Below are 22,415 nucleotides of genomic sequence, written 5' to 3'. Positions count from 1 at the left end.
AGGTTGGGCAGGCTCAGTGCTCAAGGGAGCCAGTACGCCTGCATGGTCTGTACTTTATATTGTGTATATAAAAACAAATATATTAAAAAAATATAACTCTTTATATATATTTATTTTGCATAATATCACTTACATTTCTTATCAATATTTTAATTGATATACCACCCCAAGATCACAACATTGTCACACCCTGGCCTCTGTTATGTTGATATTATTTTTTATTTTAGTTAGGTCAGGGTGTGACATGGGATGTTTGTGTGTTTTGTCTAGTTTAGGGTGTGTGTATTGTTTAGGGGGTTGTGTATAGTGTATGGGGTTGTGTTCAGTAGAGAGGTTTAGGAAAGTCTATGGTTGCCTGGTTTGGTTCTCATTCAGAGACAGCTGTTTATTGTTGTCTCTGATTGGGAGCCATATTTAAGGCAGCCATAGGCTTTAGGTGATTGTGGGTAATTGTCTATGTTGCATGTGTGCACTTAGTTCGTTTTAGCTTCACGATCGGTTGTTTTTGTTCGTTTAATAAGTGTTTGTTTTTTCTTCATTAAAAGAAGATGTATTTTTTCCACGCTGCACATTGGTCCACTCATTCGTCTCATAACGATCGTGACAAACATACAACTGTGCATCGCCCCACAATGCTTGCTTTCATGCCGGACTGGTTATACAGTACACAGCATTGGATGGATAATTGCGAATAGAATAGAATGCAAAGTAAAATAATGTTTGGTGAACCAGAAACTTACCGTCGCGGTTCAACCACTTCCTCTGTGACATAGTTCAGGAAGTTCCATCCACTGAAGGCGAAAGAGGCCTGGAGGAAAGCCAGAGCGATCTGCCCAACTGAGGGCGTCCTGCTGAACTCAAAAGCCACCTGAGGCGTCAGTCCCTCGTAGTTACCTGAAGGGATACATTTTCGCCATCAATGTCTTGAGGGGATGTTTTAGGGAAATAGCATGATAGCCTCTTTGATCAATAAAAACTGGTAAACATCACAGACGTGCAAGGTCCTATTGGTTTGTTGAAGGTGCTATTAACCTTTGGCACCTGGACCATGTTCAGTAGGCATATAATGGAAGAAAGCAGTCCGAAACTGGGAGGTATCGTCTGAACTTGCTAAAAAAGGAAACCCTCATTTTCGTTTTCAGTGGCAAAACGCCTTGCTACAGTGTGTGTTAATGAAAATCATTCTATATAGAAGGTGAGTGTGTGTCTCACCCTTGCAGATCTGCACCAGACCGACCACTATGATGAGACCCAGGGCTGCCAGCTTCCCCACCGTGAAAACATCCTGGATCCTGGTGGCCAGACGCACACTAGAGCAGTTCACCCAGGTCAGGAACACTGCAAACACACATGCACACACAATACTTGAATCGTTTCATTCAGAAAACAAAATACTATTTAAACCCTAAACCCAAGTTATGTACAATGATTTGTCAGAAGTGATGTTTGCCCTCACATAGGGGACCTCTTGCCCAATCGGAATGTGGCATTAGGGATGCCAGCCAAGCCGTGAGGTGCACAGTACTGTGACATGTTCTCTTATCCAGTCAGTCAGGGCTCACGCCTGGGCACATGGTGTTGATAGTGTGGCAGTGGCCTGGCAGTTGCCATGGCAGGCCGGAATGTGGGAAATGGTAAGGCTAAGGGGTGGGCACATTGTTTCACCTCATCCATCACTGTCATTGGCTCGCCTCTATCTCTCATGGTGGCCTGGCTCTCCCAGACAAAGGGGAGCTGTCAAGGCCACCAAAACAAACCGCTTCCAATGCAACAGAACAAAACCCAGAAAGGAAAGGTGGGCAGGTCCCTGAAGAGGCTGAGAGAAAGCTCACGTTTTCTCCAGGTCATTGGCATCCAGTTCCCAAAAAACAAGTGTGAATAATTTCCTCTAAAAGCAGGGATTACACACAAAAAAAAACCTGTTGTTTCACCTCATGGTTCATAACGCTGTTGACTTGTTGGCTTTTCTGCGGCTCACTCACGGTACATTTTGCTCACTCATGGTACAATGGGGTTTTTGTGTATTTTTTTTCCTCTACTTAAGAGGGTTCAGTGGAGGTACAGTGCAGGTACTCTTGGGCTTGGTTCCAAGTAATTAGTAATACTAGCACGTCCACATGGTCAATAGAGTGAGGGATGCAACCCGGTGAAAAGCAACACACAAATCACAGGCGACAAAATTGGCTCTAACTTCAACAAATGGGACAGACACTGTACTTGACATTGAAACTGAGGCCTAGGTTCAATCAGATCAAGTGTTAATAACTTCTACTTGGTCACAATCCCGGATCCGGGAGCACCCCCATCAGTAAAAAAGCTGACTAGCATAGCCTAGCATAGCGTCACAAGTAAATACTAGCATCTAAATATCATTAAATCACAAGTCCAAGACACCAGATGAAAGATACACATCTTGTGAATCCAGCCATCATTTCTGTTTTTTAAAATGTTTTACAGGGAAGACACAATATGTATTTCTATTAGCTAACCACGATAGCAAAAGACACAACTTTTTTTCCCACCATTTTTTTCCTGCATAAGTAGCTATCACAATTTCGACCAAATAAAGATATACATAGTCCCTAACCAAGAAACAACTTCATCAGATGACAGTCTGATAACATATTTATTGTATAGCATATGTTTTGTTAGAAAAATGTGCATATTTCAGGTATAAATCATAGTTTTACATTGCAGCCACCATCACAACTCTCACCAAAGCAACTAGAATAACTACAGAGACCAACGTGAATTACCTAAATACTCATCATAAAACATTTATGAAAAATACACAGCGTACAGCAAATGAAAGACAAAGATCTTGTGAATCCAGCCAATATTTCAGATTTTTTAAGTGTTTTACAGCGAAAACACAATATAGCATTATATTAGCTTACTACAATAGCCAACCACACAACAGCATTGATTCAAGCCAACAATAGCGATAACGAATAAGCCAGCAAAAGATATGAATTTTTTCACTAACCTTCTCAAACTTCTTCAGATGACAGTCCTATAACATCATATTACAGAATACATACAGAGTTTGTTCGAAAATTTGCATATTTAGTGGCACAAATCGTGGTTATACAATGAGAATAGTAGCCAAGCTGCCAACAATATGTCGGGAGAAATCTTGGGAGAGGCACCTAATCTAATCAGTAACTAATCATAAACTTGACTAAAAAATACAGGTTGGACAGCAGATGAAAGATACATTAGTTCTTAATGCAACCGCTGTGTTAGATTTTTTAAATTAACGTTACTGCGACATACAGCGTGCGTTAAAGCGAGACTGCACCGAAATTAATGGCGGAACAGTAGTTTTACATTTTCCAACAGAACAACGAATTAACATCATAAATACTTCTTACTTTTTGATGAGCTCCCATCAGAATCTTGGGCAAGTTGTCCTTTGTCCAGAGGAATCGTTGCTCGGTTGTAGATTGTCTCCTTCAACTTTGGAATTAGCAGTAAACATTAGCCATGTGGCGAAGACGTGTCCAACTCACCATAACGCAGCACAAATAAAATACCGAAAATCGCAATATACTGATATAAACTGATATAACTCGGTTTAAAATAACAACATTATGATGTCTTTAACACTTATATCGAATAAAATCAGAGCCGGATATATCTAAGGCCTATAACGGGAGCTTTCTAGAACGCCATCCTGAGGTCTGTCTTGCGTCATGGCGAATGAAGAAAAACTGGACCCCACGTTCCCAGTCCATTTATATGGCCTCAGATCTGCCTAGCAACTCCATTCCAATTCTCACTATTTGCTGACATCTAGGGGAAGGCGTATGCAGTGCATCTCAACCAATAGAAGACATGCAAATTAATAAACTGACCTCTTCCTCACAGGAAAATTGCTCCAACTTGAGTTCTGTTTTACTCACAGATATAATTCAAACGGTTTTAGAAACTAGAGAGTGTTTTCTATCCAATAGTAATACTAATATGCATATTGTATGAGCAAGAATTGAGTACAAGGCAGTTTAATTTGTTAACAAAATTTTTACAAAGTGAAAACAGCACCCCCTATTGAGAAAAGGTTTAACCAGCAAAAGCAGACACCTGCTCGCGTTAGAAGTTCAGAACGAGAAAGTGTAGACTATATAGAAATAATTATTGAACTAAATAATGAGGGTTTCTATCGTCTTAATGGAGGTGTAGATTCCATCTCACATTCCAGTGTTCCAACTTGTACACAAGGCTGCATGGGATTTCTGTTAATGCGACTCCGTTTCAGGTATAATGCCAGGAGCCGCTTGTGGATTTGACAGCTCTAACGCAGTTCCACCTCTGACACTGCCAAAACAACTGCTATGCCGATGTCTGCTAAAGTGGATCTGATTGAATAGAGCCCTAAGTACAAGTTTCCTCAGGTTTACAAAACTGGCTGCAGTGATGTCATTCTGATGTCTTTATGGCATGACAGTCAGGTTGGTTGTAAAATGATGTTTTTTGATATCTTTTAAGCGAACCAATAAATAAGTCTATAACCAGATAAAAATCAAATATTCTGGAAAAAGAACTGAAAAAGAATTACGAACCAGAAAGTTAGGTCACCCTGACATCCCATGGCATCATTTGACCACAGGAATAGTTTGTCCATTGGGATGATTTCCTACATCCTTCAGAAACTTTACACTTCATCAGTCTTTGTTTCCCTAACTTTACTGCCCACTCCTTCCTCCTGTCTCTCCTTCCAATTTCTATTTGACACACCCATGCATTGTTTTATATTCCTGTCTCCAACTCTGAAAGTTTTAAAAGGCTTTGAGGCAATGGTTATGCAAGAGATATTTTACTCTGTTGTACCAGATCAACTTGAGGTCGAAAGAAACGCACACCTGTTTAGGCGAGGTGCTGGCTAGCGGAGTAGAACACTTGAAAAAGAAAAGGAGAGGCACACGCTCTAGGAGCTCAGATGCAATCATTTAATAAACTAATAACCAACGTTTCGACAGACAAACTGTCTTCATCAGGGTATATTAACAAACACTGCGCGTCACTAGTTTATATAGTGTCAAAGGACACACAGGTGTCTGTAATCATGACTGGGTGTGGCTTGATATCATTGGTTAATTTACAAATATAAATAGAGCATGTAAAAAACAGAAATGGATAGCATACGATCATAGATACAATTTGGCTACATAGCCCTACAAACATTTACAATGAATAGTAAAATCACCATAATCACAAAAATTGTTCAGATCAAAGTCTACGTTGAGACCGAAGGGAGCAAGGGTCTTTATATTAAATATCCAAGCAGCCTCTCGTTTTCACAATAAATTGTTGAGGTCACCCCCTCTCCTAGGGAGGGTGATGTGTTCGAAGCCGATATAACGTAGGGCCGAAATCGAGTGGTTCGCTTCCAAAAAGTGAGCTGCAACTGGGTACGTCAAGATTTTATATTCGTACTTTTAATTCGTGCTTCATTTTACCCACATAATCTTAACCACAAGGACAAATTAAAAGACAAATAACTGCTTTAGTAGAGCATGTGATAACACCTTTGATTGGGATCTGTTTCCCTGTTAGGGGGTGTATGAAGGATTTATATTTGTAAGTGCCATTGCATTGAGCACAGTTTACCAATTGATCTCTGAGATTTCTGCCCCGCAAGAATACGACCAAGGGAGGGATCGAAAACACATTACCGATACTGTCATCGGATCTTAGAATGTGCCAATGTTTGTGAATGATTCCCTTAACTCATTTGTTCCGAGCACACTGAATAGCGGGTTGTAAAAACGCAAGAATACTTCTTTTTGCGAGATCCCAATCAAAGGAAAGACAATGTATTCCATTGAGCTTATTTGAGCCATTACCAGGGTGTGTTTGACAGATCATTTGACAGGTCGTAACTTTAACGGGAAAAAATGACAGGCACAAGCCAGACTGTGAAAGAGTCGCAGGAGTAAAATGAAAGCAATCAATCCAGCAAGTGGATTTTGTGGAGTTTGGAACCCCTCAAACACAGGAAATATATGGCTGAAAAAGACAGATTTTGTAACGTCCTGACCAGAGTTCTTATGTGTTTTGCTTGTTTAGTGTTGGTCAGGACGTGAGCTGGGTGGGAATTCTATGTTGTGTGTCTAGTTCGTCTGTTTCTGTGTTCAGCCTAATATGGTTCTCAATCAGAGACAGCTGTCAATCGTTGTCCCTGATTGAGAATCATATATAGGTGGCTTGTTTTGTGTTGGGGATTGTGGGTGGTTGTTTCCTGTCTCTGTGTTTGTGTTCTGCACCAGATAGGACTGTTTTGGTGTGCCACACTTTGTTATTTTTTGTTCGTTGTAAGTGTTCACTGTTTTTTGTTTAATTAAACATGTTGAGCACTGGCTACGCTGCGTGTTGGTCCGATCCCTGTTTCACCCCCTCTTTTAGTGAAGAGAGGGAAGGCTGCCGTTACAGATTCTCAGGTGGGGCGCACAGTAGATATTTTTAGGGTTACCTTTAATGTTAATTTAACACATTTCCTTTACATAAGTGAGTTCAGGCACAGGAACATGGTACTTACAGAGACAGACTGTTGACAGCAGGCGTGTAGCCATGTAGGGAGGGACACAGTCGGGGAATACAGGCTGAAGGACATAGTTAGAGAAGGTGAGGGCGATGACAGCCAGGGTAGTGGGGTACATGATGAGCACCGCACTCCACAGGAGGAGAAACCTGGGAAGGGAGAGAAACAGTCAAATATGTCACTGCTTTGATCCAACTTTGTGTTTTCAATGAACAATTTGTTTATCGCATAAACTGAACAGTCAATTGAACATTCAACCAACCCTTCTGATCCCCAATAACAAGCAAATCCAACCTCGTGCTGTTTCATAATAAGCTTACAAACTATACACATTGGATGTGAGGTACCTACCCAACAAGGCCTCCGAATATTTCTGTGACGTAGGAGTAGTCCCCCCCTGACTTGGGGATGGTGACCCCCAGCTCAGCATAGCAGAGGGAACCCAGGGCAGCTATGCAGCCCCCTAGTACCCACACAATCAGTGCTAGACCCACTGAACCCGAGTGCTCTAGAACCCCCTTAGGAGAGATGAAGATTCCAGAACCAATTATGTTCCCTGTGGAGAGGGAAAAGGTATTACTAGAATACACACAAAACAAGCAAAATGGAAATATTGCTAAAAACAATATGACTATTATAAAATCTTCCTATTTTCAGGTAAATCTTTACAGAAACTGTATCATGTGTTAATCAGTTATGTTGTAAGGTTTTGGGAAACATTAAAGCAGAAGAACTTTAGCTGGACTGTTTAGATATATTGTAGTGTGGAAAGGGAGGGATGTGATATCATCTGCTCTGTACACTTCCCCCTGAGCGAGCTGGAGGGTGCTCGCCACAGCCCATTTTGAGCCAAGAGAAAACCCTGAAACGACATAGCTTTCTCTCTTCAAATATACGTGACAACAATAAACCTTCTCTGATGATCATCCCAAGTTAACACATCGTCCATGGAGGACTTCAGAAATAGAACAATCATACTGTTGAGGTGAGGGAACAGATCAGACAGTCACATAGTAGGAAGTGCCACCATCAAACCCAAGAGGCTTCAACATCAACCACACACATTGTTGAAGTAACACAATGATCTGGGTTCCAATATGGCTGTACCATGTCCAAGGGTGTATCAGAAATGGCACCCTGTTGAAAAGCAGTGGCATTAGGGTGCAATTTCAGATGCAGATCAAGTGTATCCCAACCAACACATTCAGGGTAGTAGCACAGCAGAAGGCAGCCAAGTGGCACAGACCTCAATTACAAAACAGGACATATGTAAATGATTTACTCATAACTGTCGAGCTCAGTCAAGTTGCCCTCGAGAATTCAATTAAACTTATCTATTACATTATTTCTAGACTCTACCGGCTTCCCTTTGGTTTGTGACCCTGTCAGAAATGCCAAGACTGGGAGTAGAGCCTGGTCTCATAGAATAGACGTAACAGAGTGAAAGTAAATACGTTTGGCGTGGTTACATAACACAGAAGGCTACTTAAGGGAAAAACTCAAGTATGGTGGTTGGCCGGGTGTTAATGCGAACATCTAGCAACGCAAAGGTTGCGTGTTTGAATCTCGTCACGGACAACTTTAGTATTTTAGCTAATTAACAACTTTGCAACTGCTTACTACTCTTAGCTACTATGAAACTATTTAGCATGTTAGCTAACCCCCCCATAACCTTAAGCCTAACCTTAACCCCTAGCTTAGTTAACACTAACCACCTAGCTAACGTTAGCATTATCCACCTAGCCAATGTTAGCCACAACAAATTGGAATTGGTAACATATAATGTTTTTTGCAAATTCGTAACATATTATACAAATTCTAATTTGTAACATATCATACAAAATGAATAAGGGATGGATTAACATTTACAGAATGGGTACCTGGAGGAAAATGGGGGATGGTCATGCTTTTTTAATTTCAGTCAAGGGGAGGTTTTAGTATTTTTTTAAAATCTAGTCCGGAGGAGGGTCATGTCATTTGTAATTTATGAAATTTCAATATTTCTCAGTGTTTTAGAATTCATGGCTTATTAGGCTACATATCGATGTGCGCCCGATGCTGCCCCTCATCTCTGATTCTCAGCTGGGCGCGCATAAATAGCCTTCAAGTGCGCCTAAAGGCTATTTAGTGTGGTGTTAATCAAATGATCCATAGACTATAGACTATAGGCTACGAAGTGCATGCTCGGAGAAGCACAGAGCAAAGTTATATTTCTAAGATAGCTGCTGGGATGGTGTAAATACAACCAGGCTGCATTACACACTGCAATGGACATGCCAACCATGAGCCCTGGCCTGCTCTGCTCTTGCTTATCAAAAACTGTTTTGTGTGCTGTGCTGTGTAGGTCTATAGTGGCAATTCAGGAGGAGAGTCAAAGGCTTCTTCCGTTTCTTTTTATTTTATTAGGCCTAGTCAAAATAATTCACAATATTGCGTACGGACTAGCCTATAGCCTATGGTCAACTTTGATAGCTTGCTACTACTATAATAGATTTGATTAAAAACAGTATGTTTATTGTCCATGATGTTTTTATCTGAGTTATTACCACAAGATGCTACAGAGGGTAGTGCGTACAGCCCAGTACATCCCTGGGGCAAGCTTCCTGCCATCCAGGACCTCTATACCAGGCAGTGTCAGAGGAAGACTCTAAAAATGGTCAAAGACTCCAGACATCCAAATCATAGACTGTTCCTCTATGCTACCGCACGGTAAGTGATACCGGAGCGCCAAGTCTAGGTCCAAAAGGCTCCTGAACAGCTTCTACCCCCAAGCCATTAGACTGCTAAACAGTTATGGCTACCCGGACTGTTTGCATTAACCCCCTTTTTCACGCCTCTACTACTAGCTAATTATTATCTTTGCATAGTGAGTTTACCCCTACCTACATGTACATATTACCTCAATTACCTCAACTAACCTGTACCCCCGCACATTGACTCGGTACCGGTACCCCCTGTATATCGCCTTATTATTGTTATTTTATTGTGTTACTTGTTTAGTATTTATATATATATATATATGTTTTTTTACTATAGTTTATTATGAAAACATTTTTTTGAGCAAATATCTTCTTACTTACTTTAAAAAAAAATCTGCATTGTTGGTTAAGGACTTGTAAGTAATCATTTTACGGTAAGGTTGTAACGGCTGTCGTCTTCCTCGTCTGAGGAGGATAAGTTAGAAGGATCGGAAGACCAATGCGCAGCGTGATAATTGTTCATCTTACTTTAATAAAGGTAAACACTCAAAATACAAAACAACAAAAGTGACAACCGAAACAGTTCTATCTGGTGCAGACACACAAAGACTGAAAACAACCACCCACAAAACCCAACACAAAACAGGCTACCTAAATATGGTTCCCAATCAGGGACAACGATTGACAGCTGCCTCTGATTGAAAACCATATCAGGCCAAACACAGAAAATAGCAAAACATAGAAATACAAACATAGACTGCCCACCCCAACTCACGCCCTGACCATACTAAATAAAGACAAAACAAAGGAAATAAAGGTCAGAACGTGACAGTACCCCCCCCCCCTCCCCCCAAGGTGCGGACTGCGGCCGCAAAACCTGAACCTATAGGGGAGGGTCTGGGTGGGCATCTGTCTGCGGTGGCGGCTCTGGCGCTGGATGTGGACCCCACTCCACCATAGTTTTTGTCCGCTTCTGTGGCCTCCTAGGAACGGGGACCCTCCTAAATGACCCCACTGGACTGAGGGGCGCCTCTGGACTGAGGGGCAGCTCCGGACTGAGGGGCAGCTCCGGACTGAGGGGCAGCTCCGGACTGAGGGGCAGCTCCGGACTGAGGGGCAGCTCCGGACTGAAGGGCAGCTCCGGACTGAAGGGCAGCTCCGGACTGAAGGGCAGCTCCGGACTGAAGGGCAGCTCATGACTGAAGGGCAGCTCAAGACTGAGGGGCGGCTCTGGCAGCTCCTGACTGGCGGGCGGCTCTGGCAGCGCTGGACAGACGGAAGACTCTGGCCTGCTGAGGTGCACAGTAGGCCTGGTGCGTGGTGCCGGAAATGGTGGTACCGGGCTGGGAACACGCACCACTGGGCGAGTGCGGGGAGCAGGAACAGGACGTACAGGGCTCTGGAGACGCACAGGAGGCTTGGTGCGTGGTGCCGGAACTGGTGGTACCGGACTGGGGACACGCACCACTGGGCGAGTGCGGGGAGGAGGAACAGGGCTTACAGGGCTCTGGAGACGCACAGGAAGCCTGGTGCGTGGTGTTGGCACTGGTGGTACTGGGCTGGTGCGAGGGGCTGCCACAGGCGGACTGGTGCGTGGAGAAGGCACCGGATAGACTGGACCGTGGAGACTCACTACAGGTCTCGAGCACCGAGCCTGCCCAACCCTACCTGGCTGAACGCTCCCCGTAGCCAGGCCAGTGCGGCGAGGTGGAATAGCCTGCACTGGGCTGTGCTGGCGAACCGGGGACACCATGCGTAGGGCTGGTGCCATGTACACCGGCCCGAGGAGACGCACTGGAGACCAGATGCGCTGAGCCGGCTTCATGGCACCTGGCTCGATGCCCACTCTAGCCCGGCCGATACGAGGTGCTGGAATGTACCGCACCGGGCTATGCACACGCACTGGGGACACCGTGCGCTCCACCGCATAACACGATGCCTGCCCGGTACTACGCTCTCCACGGTAAGTACGGGGAGTTGGCTCAGGTCTCATACCTGGCTTAACACCACTCCCCGTGTGCCTCCCCCCAAGACATTTTTGGGACTGCCTCTCTGGCTTCCAGCCGCGCTTTCGTGCAGCCTCCTCATACCACCGCCTCTCCGCTTTCGCTGCCTCCAGCTCAGCTTTGGGGTGGCGATACTCACCAGCCTGTGCCCAGGGTCCCTTGCCATCCAGTATTTCCTCCCAAGTCCATCTCTCCAGATATCGCTGCCGCTCCTGTTGCTGCTGCCCGTTACCACACTGCTTGGTCCTTTCTTGGTGGGTGGTTCTGTAACGGCTGTCGTCTTCCTCGTCTGAGGAGGATAAGTTAGAAAGATCGGAGGACCAATGCGCAGCGTGATAATTGTTCATCTTACTTTAATAAAGGTAAACACTCAAAATACAAAACAACAAAAGTGACAACCGAAACAGTTCTATCTGGTGCAGACACACAAAGACTGAAAACAACCACCCACAAAACCCAACACAAAACAGGCTACCTAAATATGGTTCCCAATCAGGGACAACGATTGACAGCTGCCACTGATTGAGAACCATATCAGGCCAAACACAGAAAATAGCAAAACATAGAAATACAAACATAGACTGCCCACCCCAACTCACGCCCTGACCATACTAAATAAAGACAAAACAAAGGAAATAAAGGTCAGAACGTGACAAAGGTACACCTGCTGTATTCTTAACGTGACAAATAACATTTGATTTGATTTGATATTGACCTCACAATAAGTCAGATTCAAGTAACTTACATTGTGGTGCTGAAACTTGAAGCAGCAGCCGCGGCACAATCAGTCGGAAATGGACAGCTCATGGTGCTGAAAGTAGGCAAATTCGAGTAGGCATAATTCATTTAAACCATCTTCATTTTAATTAGACTTTACTAACAACAAGAGGGCTTTGTGTTGGAACCTTTTTCTTCCTATTGAAGAAATAAGAGGTAGGCCTACCTGTTTGACAGACGAAATTAGGCTATAGGCTGCTATATCCACACATTTGTCAGTCAATTCCTCCACCCACCATGCACTCTTTAAATAGCCTACTTCCATGTCAGTGAAGGGCTGCTAAGTTAAAACCAAGGCTGCGTTTCAAACTTATAAAAGACACACCCTCGTCCACTTACCCTTCCCTTATGACCTTGGGGGAATAGGATTGTGTCGAGGCACAGATATGGGGAAGGGTACCAAAACATTCTGCAGCATCGAAACTCCCCAAGAACACAGTGTCGTCCACCATTCTTAAATGGAAGAAGCTTGAACCACCAAGACCTCCTCACCTCTTCCTAGAGCTGGCTGCCCGGCCAAACTGAGCTATCGGGGGAGAAGGGAGGTGACCAAGGCCCGCTTGGAGTTTGTCAAAAGGCACCTAAAGGTCTCAGACCATGAGAAACAAGATTCTCTGGTATGATGAAACCAAGATTGAACTCTTTGGCCTGAATGCCAAGTGTCACGTCTGGAAGAAACCTGGCACCATCCCTACGGTGAAGCATGGTGGTGGCATTATCATCCTGTGGGGATGTTTTTCAGCGGCAGGGACTGGGAGACTAGTCAGGATCGAGGGAAAGATGAACGGAGCAAAGTACAATGAGATCCTTGATGAAAACCTGCCCCAGGATGCTCAGGACCTCAGCCTGGGGCAAAGGTTCACCTTTTAACAGGACAATGACCCTAAGCACACAGCCAAGACCACGCAGGATTGGCTCAGCAGCCAGAGCCCGGACTTGAACCAGATCTAACATCTCTGGAGAGACCTGAAAATAGCTGTGCAGCAACGCTCCCCATCCAACCTGACAGAGCTTGAGGATCTGCAGAGAAGAATGGGAGAAACTCAGAAACTCCCCAAATATAGGTTTTCCAAGCTTGTAGCGTAATAGCCAATAAGACTTGAGGCTGTAATCAATGCCAAAGGTGCTTCCACAAAGTACTGAGTAAAGGGTCTAAATACTTATGTGATATATCTGTTTTTTATTTTTGAATGAATTTGCAAGGAAATTAAAAAAATTAAAGGTTTTTGCTTTATCATTATGAGGTATTGTGTGTAGATTGATTAAGGGGGGGAAACTATTTAATCAATTTTAGAATAAGGCTGTAATGTAACAAAATGTGGAAAAAGTCAAGGGGTCTGAATACTTTCAGAATGCACTGTAATCTAATTATGTCACTTGCTTAAGCTAGTCACTTTCTGTGCAATAGAAAATACTTAAACCCAGACAGCTTTTAGGGAAACACTTGTGACATTCTCTCGTTGGGTTAAGCCACGGAAGAAGAGTAGCCAGCAGTTAAAACTTACATTTTTCTGCATTGGTAGGGCTACTCTGCCTGGGGTGGAAAGGTCGGCCCACATTTTAAAAGTACCATGCTGAGATTCCTAATGACGTCTCAGATGTAATTATTTGCAAATAGGGACAGTTTAGTTGCAAACAAGACGCACTGATTTGGCATTGGAGAAATATGATAAGATGAACAAATATCTCTCTGTCAATGTTTTGCCTGTAATTTTGGTAATTTCGGTAAAAAATATTGTGTTAATATGTAAAATTACATAGAATTGCATGACATTTTTATAAACTGCAATTTTTTTTCTGATCTGCAAATACGATGATAGATTCATGCAATGATTTTACTATAAAGGAGATCTCTATACCCCTAATCTTGTCCACGATGGTCTGTGAATCAAAACTCTTGCGTTGCCATGTAATGCTTACAGGACAAAGAACAGTTTCTAAAAATCCATATCTAAGGCTCTGGTCTGTCCAAGAAGGTACGCTAAATGGTAAACATGTTCTCTGCTATCACCTTTGTTTTAATTATTATTTTTGGTATAGGGGAGGGTCACTTGTTTTTTTTCAAAGGTTCAGGATTTAAGTCAAATATATTTGTTAAAGGGAGGGCCATCCATTTTCATTTCAGAGAGGTCCGATTTTCTCCATGTAACCCTCATTATAAATAATGTTCACTCCCTAATGGACATCCACAAATTAATACATACGAAACTTAACATATCATACTAACTGAAGTGGGTCGGTTTTACATTTACTATGTTACGTCTACCCCTGAGTCCAGGTTGGGGAGTAAGATGTATAACTTTGAAACAACAGGGTGGATGCTAGCATGGGCTTCCTGGTCTGGATTGCTCAACAGTCGGCAGTCTGTACTCAGTCTCTCTTCCACACACACAAGGAGGCAGGAGCCTGATTCAAAGGGATTTCTGACTTTTTGCTCGTGATTGAGGTCTTAATTCAGGACTGATCTTGATCCAAAACGGCACTAGTGTAACTAACTAAAAGACACAAGAGTAGGTTGGGGAGTAAATGTAAATGAAAAGCATCACTGTCTGTGTAAATGACATAAAGAGCATAGGCCTATTCTTATACAACTATTAGTTTAATAATCATTTTACTGTAACTCTGAAACTAAAGTCAGAACAAATGTAATAAACACCTCAGGATTTACATCAGCATACCCAAAACCAAATAAAGTTACATTTATCAGTCATGATCAATATGCCTCTTCCAAACTGTATAGTGGCATTTACCCTACTGTAGGTGTAACTTGGGCCTATATCTTCATTTGCACCCTTCAGCAAGTGGATCAGATTTATTACAGCAGCCCCTGCCATTTCCTCTGCTTCAGCAGACAATTTTCTTCTGCTTGACAACCAATGTGCTACTAATTAATATATTTTGGCCACGTAAGCATTGAGGTAGACATTTGATGCACATCGATTTCTCATGTAGTCGCACTCGCATGACATCGGAAATAGGACCATCTTCTTATCATGACAGGTGAGAAGATGGGCCTATTTCTATCCACTACAAATATAGGATACTGACTTTAATGACACATAATCCATCAATGGAAAACGAATGTTCTATTCAGCAAAGGCAAATTGGCTGTAAATGGCAAACTTACATCAAAGTTATTTTTATAAAATAAAGCAATGACCAAACACCCCCAAGTAATAGATTCTAAAATGCAATACACTTTTACCAACCTTACCTATGATTATTGTACAGGCGCTTAAAAGTCCTATTTCTTTTTTCAGAGTCACTCTATCAGGGATTTCGTCACGCTTGTTGTTCCCATCTTTCAAGATCTTCAGTGCAGCTGCTGGATCTTGCCGTGAGCAGATACTTCTTTTCCGCTTTTCTCCATCCATGTCTGCGACCATATCAAAGGCTTTCTCGAATTCCTCTCTTGAACTCACACACGGTATTGATGCACGCTGAATAGGGTGCGCATGCGCAACAATCTGTCGCTGTCCAGGGTAGAATGCTAACTAACCCACTCTCGTGCCATCAACTACTTGAGCGTCGCTGGACGTTTTTCACTAAATCTCACTCGGAGATCCTTTCGAACTTCGACGTCCATCTTTTTACCAAATGCTCTGTTTCAATACCGACGATAATATCTGAGGCTTGCGTGCATCACAATCCAGGGTTGGGACACACTCCTAGTTGAGTTAACCCCCCATCTGAACACAACTGTGTCTGCATAATCTCGATTGCTCAGTGTTCAGGCCCCCATTTCAGAGTACACAAATTCACTTAATCTTCTCAAATATTATTGATAGGGAATTTTAAGGTATTTAATCTAATGAATTGCAACCAGACCGTCAAATAAAAATGAATACATGTTAAAGAAAATGATGAACCAATGACCACAGTTAACACAAGTGCACGCCATTATGGAACATACTAAATGATTGACCAGCTAATCAATATTTCAAAGGGTGTGAAAGAGCAAATGCAAGGTTTGATTGAACTATCTTCAGTCCATCAAAGCAAAATTTAACGAGCATGCACACCGTGTATTGCAGGCCTATATCTACTACAGTATAGGAGAGAATTGATCTCAAACTGACTCCAAAGAAAAGTAGCTTAATCAATTAACAAAATTACTGTTTTGAATTGTGGAAAAAATAAAGTGTAAATAGATTACAAAACATGTGGATGACAGGGATTCGCCCCCAAAATAAAATAAAAAAAATTAAAATCATGTACCTGCTTTTAAATAATTTACTTGTGAACATAAAATATTTTGGCAAATACGTTTCATGTCGGATACATTCCCATTCACACAACTCCGCCCCTCTGTTTCCTTTTGTATCTAAAATTAGGCCCAGTCATGTTATTGATGCAACTCTGAACAGCCTCCTGATGAACTGTTCGGAAGAAGAAACTCAAAGAGAGGCGGACTTGCTCCTCTGCCCCACCAGCGCATGCTTCCCAAAGAGGGTCTTCTTCATGTTTCCCTTCGTCTCTGAAAGGACCCTGGTGGAATTTAGGAAGTCAAATTGAGCGCTCGTACCAGGTCTTTTCTCTGCCTCTCTCGCTAACACCACAGACTGCCCAATAAAGGGCCTGGATTCAGCTGATCCTGTCAGAAGGCCAATAAAAAGGCCGGCTGCTTTGTGTGCAGGGAGTGAGGAAGGACGAACACTGCCAACAGTGTGCTGCGACGCTTAAAGGAGGAGACCGAGCAGAAAACCAATACATCACAGGAGCCACTCTGGGTAACTGAGGAAATGTGAACAGAGGGAAGGAGTGAGATAAAGAAAGAGAGAAGTCTTCTTTTAACCGACTGCGGTTTCACTGCCAGCAAGGTGTTATCCCATTGTGAAGTGCAAAGGTTCACAGCATCACACTGGGTCAAAAGTTTAGATGACGCTCTGAAATGAAATAATACATAAACAAAAAAAGCAAACAAAGACTGTCCAGACCAAATGTAATAACACTAATAAAATCCCCAAATTAGTAAAGTTACATTTTTTTAGGTCCAGTATAAAGAAAATGTAAGTTCCAGTTTTTAAGAATGGATATGAGCTGAGGTAGCAGTTAATTAATTCAGTCAATTCATGCTTTGGCCAGCATGCCAATGTTACTTCTTGTTGGATTGGGATGGAATGGAGTGTCACAGGGGGAAGTCACTGGCCAGGGAAAGCTCCATGCAGCCAGCCCAGGTCACATGGTCAGACTGGAATAAAAGGCAGTCCTGACTGTGGATTTGGAAAGAAGGCCTCCCACAGCCTTGCCAAGAAAGTACTCCTCCATTGAGACAAAATGCTTCAGTGCAAATGGATTGGATTGAACTAAGCCAGGGGATCTGTGGTTTCTGTTTGAGCTCCAAGAAGCCCTGACAAGGGTTGGAAAAAGGTTGTCATATAGTATTTCCGTTGGCACCCGCTATCAGTAACACAGGCCTTGCTTTAGGTTGTATTGTTCCAATGGAAGTTTATGAATTGTTCTGGATGAGGAAAAGGCATCTTACTCCATCTAGTGGTCAGTCAGACACACGCACACTTCCAGTGCAGCGCTCCAATGGCCCAAGAACTGCAACACATTTTGCATACACAGACAAACACCAAAACATTTTGTTTGTATAAACAAGGCGTGTTGCATTCCATCGAGATGTGAAAAAAAGATTGTGTCAGGTTCACGTGTGCCCCCTCCGTACACACTTGAACATAAACAGGTAATGATTTGTCAATGAGCTGTGCCATGCTGTCAGAGTCAGACTAATGGGTTGTGGAAGAAGTTGCGTATGTGCTGAGCCATGGCCTGGCCCACGATGGGCTCCAGTTCATGGGTCCCTGCGTTGTACAGCTGGTGGATACTGGAGTAGTGCTGGAGCAGGGCCATGGCTTTGACCATCCCTACTCCAGGGATCTGCTGAACCAGGGACATGACCAGGGGGTCCAGCAGCCGAGACACACTCTTCCTGGGGAACGGGTTGTCTTTACTCTCTCCGTGTACCTGCAGAGGAGAGGACACAATTCACCAGTCAATCGTCACGCACAGTTAGACTATGGTCGATCTGACTGTGTTTGAGTTTAACACATATTTGTGGAATCAGGATAATCTTTGCAAAGTGTCAACGCTAGACCAAACTCTTCACTCGTTTTCTCTCATGTGTGAAAGTTTGACTTACTGTTTGAGAAGCTGGGAGGCTTCCAGCTGGCTGGGAGGCTTCCAGCTGGCTAGCAACAGGTAGCAGTTTGAGACCGAGCTCATACACCACAAACTACTGCATGGCAGGAAAGTACTGTTCACTGAGCCGGGTCTTCTCCACCACCACGATGCCTTGAAGGAGGCTGTTGGCCTTGCACAGAGAGGGAGACAAGATTAGAACATCACCATGGAAGAACAGATGTCGTATAGAGATACATTACAATATTATATATCAGTAGTTCAGCCATACACAACACTGGCTATCTGAACTAGATTATGCTGTAGGATGTGTAGGTAAGTGCAAAAATAAAGAAAACAACAATATACAGTCATGGCCAAAAGTTTTTAGAATGTCACAAATATTAATTTCCACAAAGTTTGCTGCTTCAGTGTCTTTCGATATTTTTGTCAGATGTTACTATGGAATACTGAAGTATAATTACAACCATTTCATAAGTGTCAGTCTTTTATTGACAGTTACATGAAGTTGATGCAAAGAGTCAATATTTGCAGTGTTGACCCTTCTTTTTCAAGACCTCTGCAATCTGCCCTGGCATGCTGTCAATTAACTTCTGGGCCACATCCGGACTAATGGCAGCCCATTCTTGCATAATCAATGCTTGGAGTTTGTCAGAATGTGTGTTTTTGTTTGTCCACCCGCCTCTTGAGGATTGACCACAAGGTCTCAATGGGAAAAAGGTCTGGGGAGTTTCCTGGGGATTCATCAGAGAGAATGACTTTACCCCAGTCCTCAGCAGTCCAATCCCTGTACCTTTTGCAGAATATCAGTCTGTCCCTGATGTATTTCCTGGAGAGAAGTGGCTTCTTTGCTGCCCTTTTTGACACCAGGCCATCCTCCAAAAGTCTTCGCCTCACTGTGCGTGCAGATGCACTCACACCTGCCTGCTGCCATTCCTGAGCAAGCTCTGTCCTGGTGGTGCCCGATCCCGCAGCTGAATCAACTTTAGGAGACGGTCCTGGCGCTTGCTGGACTTTCTTGGTCGCTCTGAAGCCTTCTTCACAACAATTGAACCGCTCTCCTTGAAGTTCTTGATGATGCGATAAATGGTTGATTTAGGTGCAATCTTACTGGCAGCTATATCCTTGCCCGTGAAGCCCTTTTTGTGCAAAGCAATGATGACGGCACGTGTTTCCTTGCAGATAACCATGTTTGACAGAGGCAGAACAATGATTCCAAGCACCACCCTCCTTTTGAAGCTTCCAGTCTGTTATTCGAACTCAATCAGCATGACAGAGTGATTTCCAGCCTTCTCCTCATCAACACTCACACCTGTGTTAACGAGAGAATTACTGACATGATGTCAGCTGGTCCTCTTGTGGCAGGGCTGAAATGCAGTGGAAATGTTTTTGGGGGATTCAGTTAATTTGCATGTCAAAGAGGGACTTTGCAATTAATTGCAATTCATCTGATCACTCTTCATAACATTCTGGAGTATATGCAAATTGCCATCATACAAACTGAGGCAGAAGATTTTGTGAAAATTAATATTTGTGTCATTCTCAAAACTTTTGGCCACGACTGTAGTGTATTATTAGGGCGTTAGACCACCACGAGCCGCCAGAACAGCTTCAATGTGCCTTGGCACAGTGTCTGGAACTCTATTGGAGGGATGTGACACCATTCTTCCATGAGAAATTCCATCATTTGGTGTTTTGATGGTAGTGGAAAACAGGCGTCACTCCAGAATCTCCCGTAAGTGTTCAATTGGGTTGAGATCTGGTGATTGACACACACACACACACACACACACACACACACACACACACACACACACACAATAAACCCCCCCATGCTCCATTGAGACCCCGCTTTGAAATCTCTTCTTCTAGCCATGGTAGCGAAAATAATGGGCAAGGGGGCATTTTTATGCATGACTGGATGTTAATTGCTTAATTACCTCAGGAATCACACCTGTGTGGAAGCACTTGCTTTTAATATACTTTGTATCCCTCATTAACTCAAGTTTTTCATTTATTTTGTCAGTTACCTGTAGCAGCATGATCAAGTCGTAGTGGTTTAATGGTGTAGTGCCAAACACCAAAAGAAGATTTATATTTCTAAACCGAACAAGGTTTCTTTTGTAGTTGTTACCAACCACATAGTCAGTTTCAGAGACATACAGGATGCAGCTCTTGTTAAACGGATGAAAGTCCACCACACCAAGTTCTTCCTCCAAATATGTTTCTCACGTCCAGTTCCGGGAATCAAGACTGGGAGAGAACGGGTGTCACTGAAGTCTTGTTAGACTTCAGTGCAGCTTTTGACATTATCGATCAGTCTGCTGCTGGAAAAACTTGTGTTATGGCTTTACACCCCCTGCTATAATGTGGATAAAGAGTTACTTGTCTAACGGAACACAGAGGGTGTTCTTTATTGGAAGCCTCTCAAATATAATCCAGTTAGAATCAGGAATTCCCCAAGGTAGCTGTAACAATATGCGCTGAGAGTCAGGAAGCAAGTTCAGGAATTGAGTGTTTTAATAAATAAACGTAATAGAAAATACAAACAACGCACAGATATGACGCTGGAACAGAAACAATGATGCCTGGGGAAGAAACTAAAGGGAGTGACATATAAAGGGCAGGTAATCAAGGAGGTGATGGAGTCCAGTTGAGTGCCATTATGCGCGTAACGCTGGTGACAGGTGTGCGCCATAACGAGCAGCCTGGTGACCTAGAGGCTGGAGAGGGCCCCTTGCTTTTTAAAATTTTTACTAACGACATGCCACTGACTGAGTAAAGCCAGAGTGTCTATGTATGTGGATGACTCAACACCAGACATGTCAGCTACTACAGCGACTGAAATGACTGCAACACTCAACAAAGAGCTGCAGTTAGTTTCAAATAAGTTAGCCCTAAATATTTCCAAAACTAAAAGCATTGTATTTGAAACAAAACACTCACTAAACCCTAAACCTCAACTAAATCTTGTAATAAAGCATGTGGAAGTTGAGATGACTAAACTGATTGGAGTAACCCTAGATTGTAAACTGTCATAGTCAAAACATATTGATGCAGTAGTAGCTATAATAAAGTGATGTTCTGCCTTCTTAACAACACTATCAACAAGGCAGGTCCTACAGGCCCTAGTTTTGTCGCACCTTGACTACTGTTCAGTCGTGTGGTCAGCTGCCACAAAAAAGGACTTGGGAAAATTGCAATTGGCTCAGAACATGCCAGCACGGCTGGCCCTTGGATGTACACAGAGAGCTAATATTAATAATATGAATGTCAATCTCTCCTGGCTGAAAGTGGTATTTATGAAAGGTATTGACATGTTGAATGCACAGAGCTGTCTGTTTAAACTACTGGCACACAGCTCGGACACCCATGCATACCCCACAAGACATGCCACAAGAGGTCAATTCACAGTCCCCAGTCCAGAAGAGACTATGACAGGCCACAGTACTACATAGAGCCATGACTACATGGAACTCTATTCCACATCAAGGAACTGTCGCAAGCAGTAAAATTAGATTTAAAAAACAGACAACAAAACTCCTTATGGAACAACGAGGACTGTGAAGCAACACAAACATTGGCACAGTCACATGCATACACACACACACACGATAACATACACACTATACATACACATGGATTTAGTACTGTAGATATGTGGTAGTGGTGGAGTAGGGGCCTGAGGGCACACAGTGTGTTGTGAAATCTGTGAATGTATTGTAGTGTTTTTAAAATGGTATAAACTGCCTTAATTTTGTATTTATTCCCCTTGAAAGAAGATCCATAATAAATACAAATACAAATACAACAACACCACATTCAAAATGGAACAGACTGGGAGAGAACGGCTGTCACTAGTTACCCCAGCCACAAAGTCATGATTATAGCTAAACTTTGCCCATTTCTACACTTCTGATTTTAAACCTAACCATAACCACACTGCTAACCTTAAATTAAGTTGACTTTGTGGCTGTGCTATCTAGTGGAAACCAAAGAGAACTGTCTTGCTGCCGTTTCCATTATTCAACAAAACAATGTCACGACATTGCTTTTGTCGAAATAACCTGGGTCAATGGAAATCTGCCGACTGGCTGTCCGCCGGCAGTACCGGTAGTATCGATTGCTTGTTTGTTTGTCTAAACGTGTAAATGCTTGCTTACTTGCCCTTCCCAACGATGCATAATTTAAAAATAATACAAATAAAATAATAACACAAGTAGAGGAATTAATGACACAATTAATGAC

At 42.9% G+C, this 22,415-nt stretch overlaps 1 protein-coding gene across 1 annotated transcript in view; it reads right to left on the bottom strand.

Moving 5' to 3' along the window:
- Positions 1-18,309, bottom strand: part of LOC129866739 (asc-type amino acid transporter 1-like) — a 28,861-nt gene extending 10,552 nt beyond the window's left edge. The window contains exons 1-6 of the mRNA XM_055939577.1: positions 18,169-18,309; positions 15,238-17,993; positions 6,893-7,097; positions 6,539-6,690; positions 1,213-1,338; positions 741-894 (exon numbers count right to left, since the gene is read on the bottom strand). Of these exons, the coding sequence (XP_055795552.1) occupies positions 741-894; positions 1,213-1,338; positions 6,539-6,690; positions 6,893-7,097; positions 15,238-15,409 (809 nt within the window). The 5' untranslated portion in view covers positions 15,410-17,993; positions 18,169-18,309. The remainder of the gene's footprint in view (positions 1-740; positions 895-1,212; positions 1,339-6,538; positions 6,691-6,892; positions 7,098-15,237; positions 17,994-18,168) is intronic.
- Positions 18,310-22,415: the final 4,106 nt, after the last annotated feature.

Source organism: Salvelinus fontinalis, chromosome 12, assembly GCF_029448725.1.
Source record: "Salvelinus fontinalis isolate EN_2023a chromosome 12, ASM2944872v1, whole genome shotgun sequence".
Lineage (NCBI taxonomy): Eukaryota > Metazoa > Chordata > Actinopteri > Salmoniformes > Salmonidae > Salvelinus > Salvelinus fontinalis.
The sequence above is the reverse complement of the archived record's forward strand: the minus strand, read 5'-3'. Positions and strand labels throughout refer to the sequence as shown.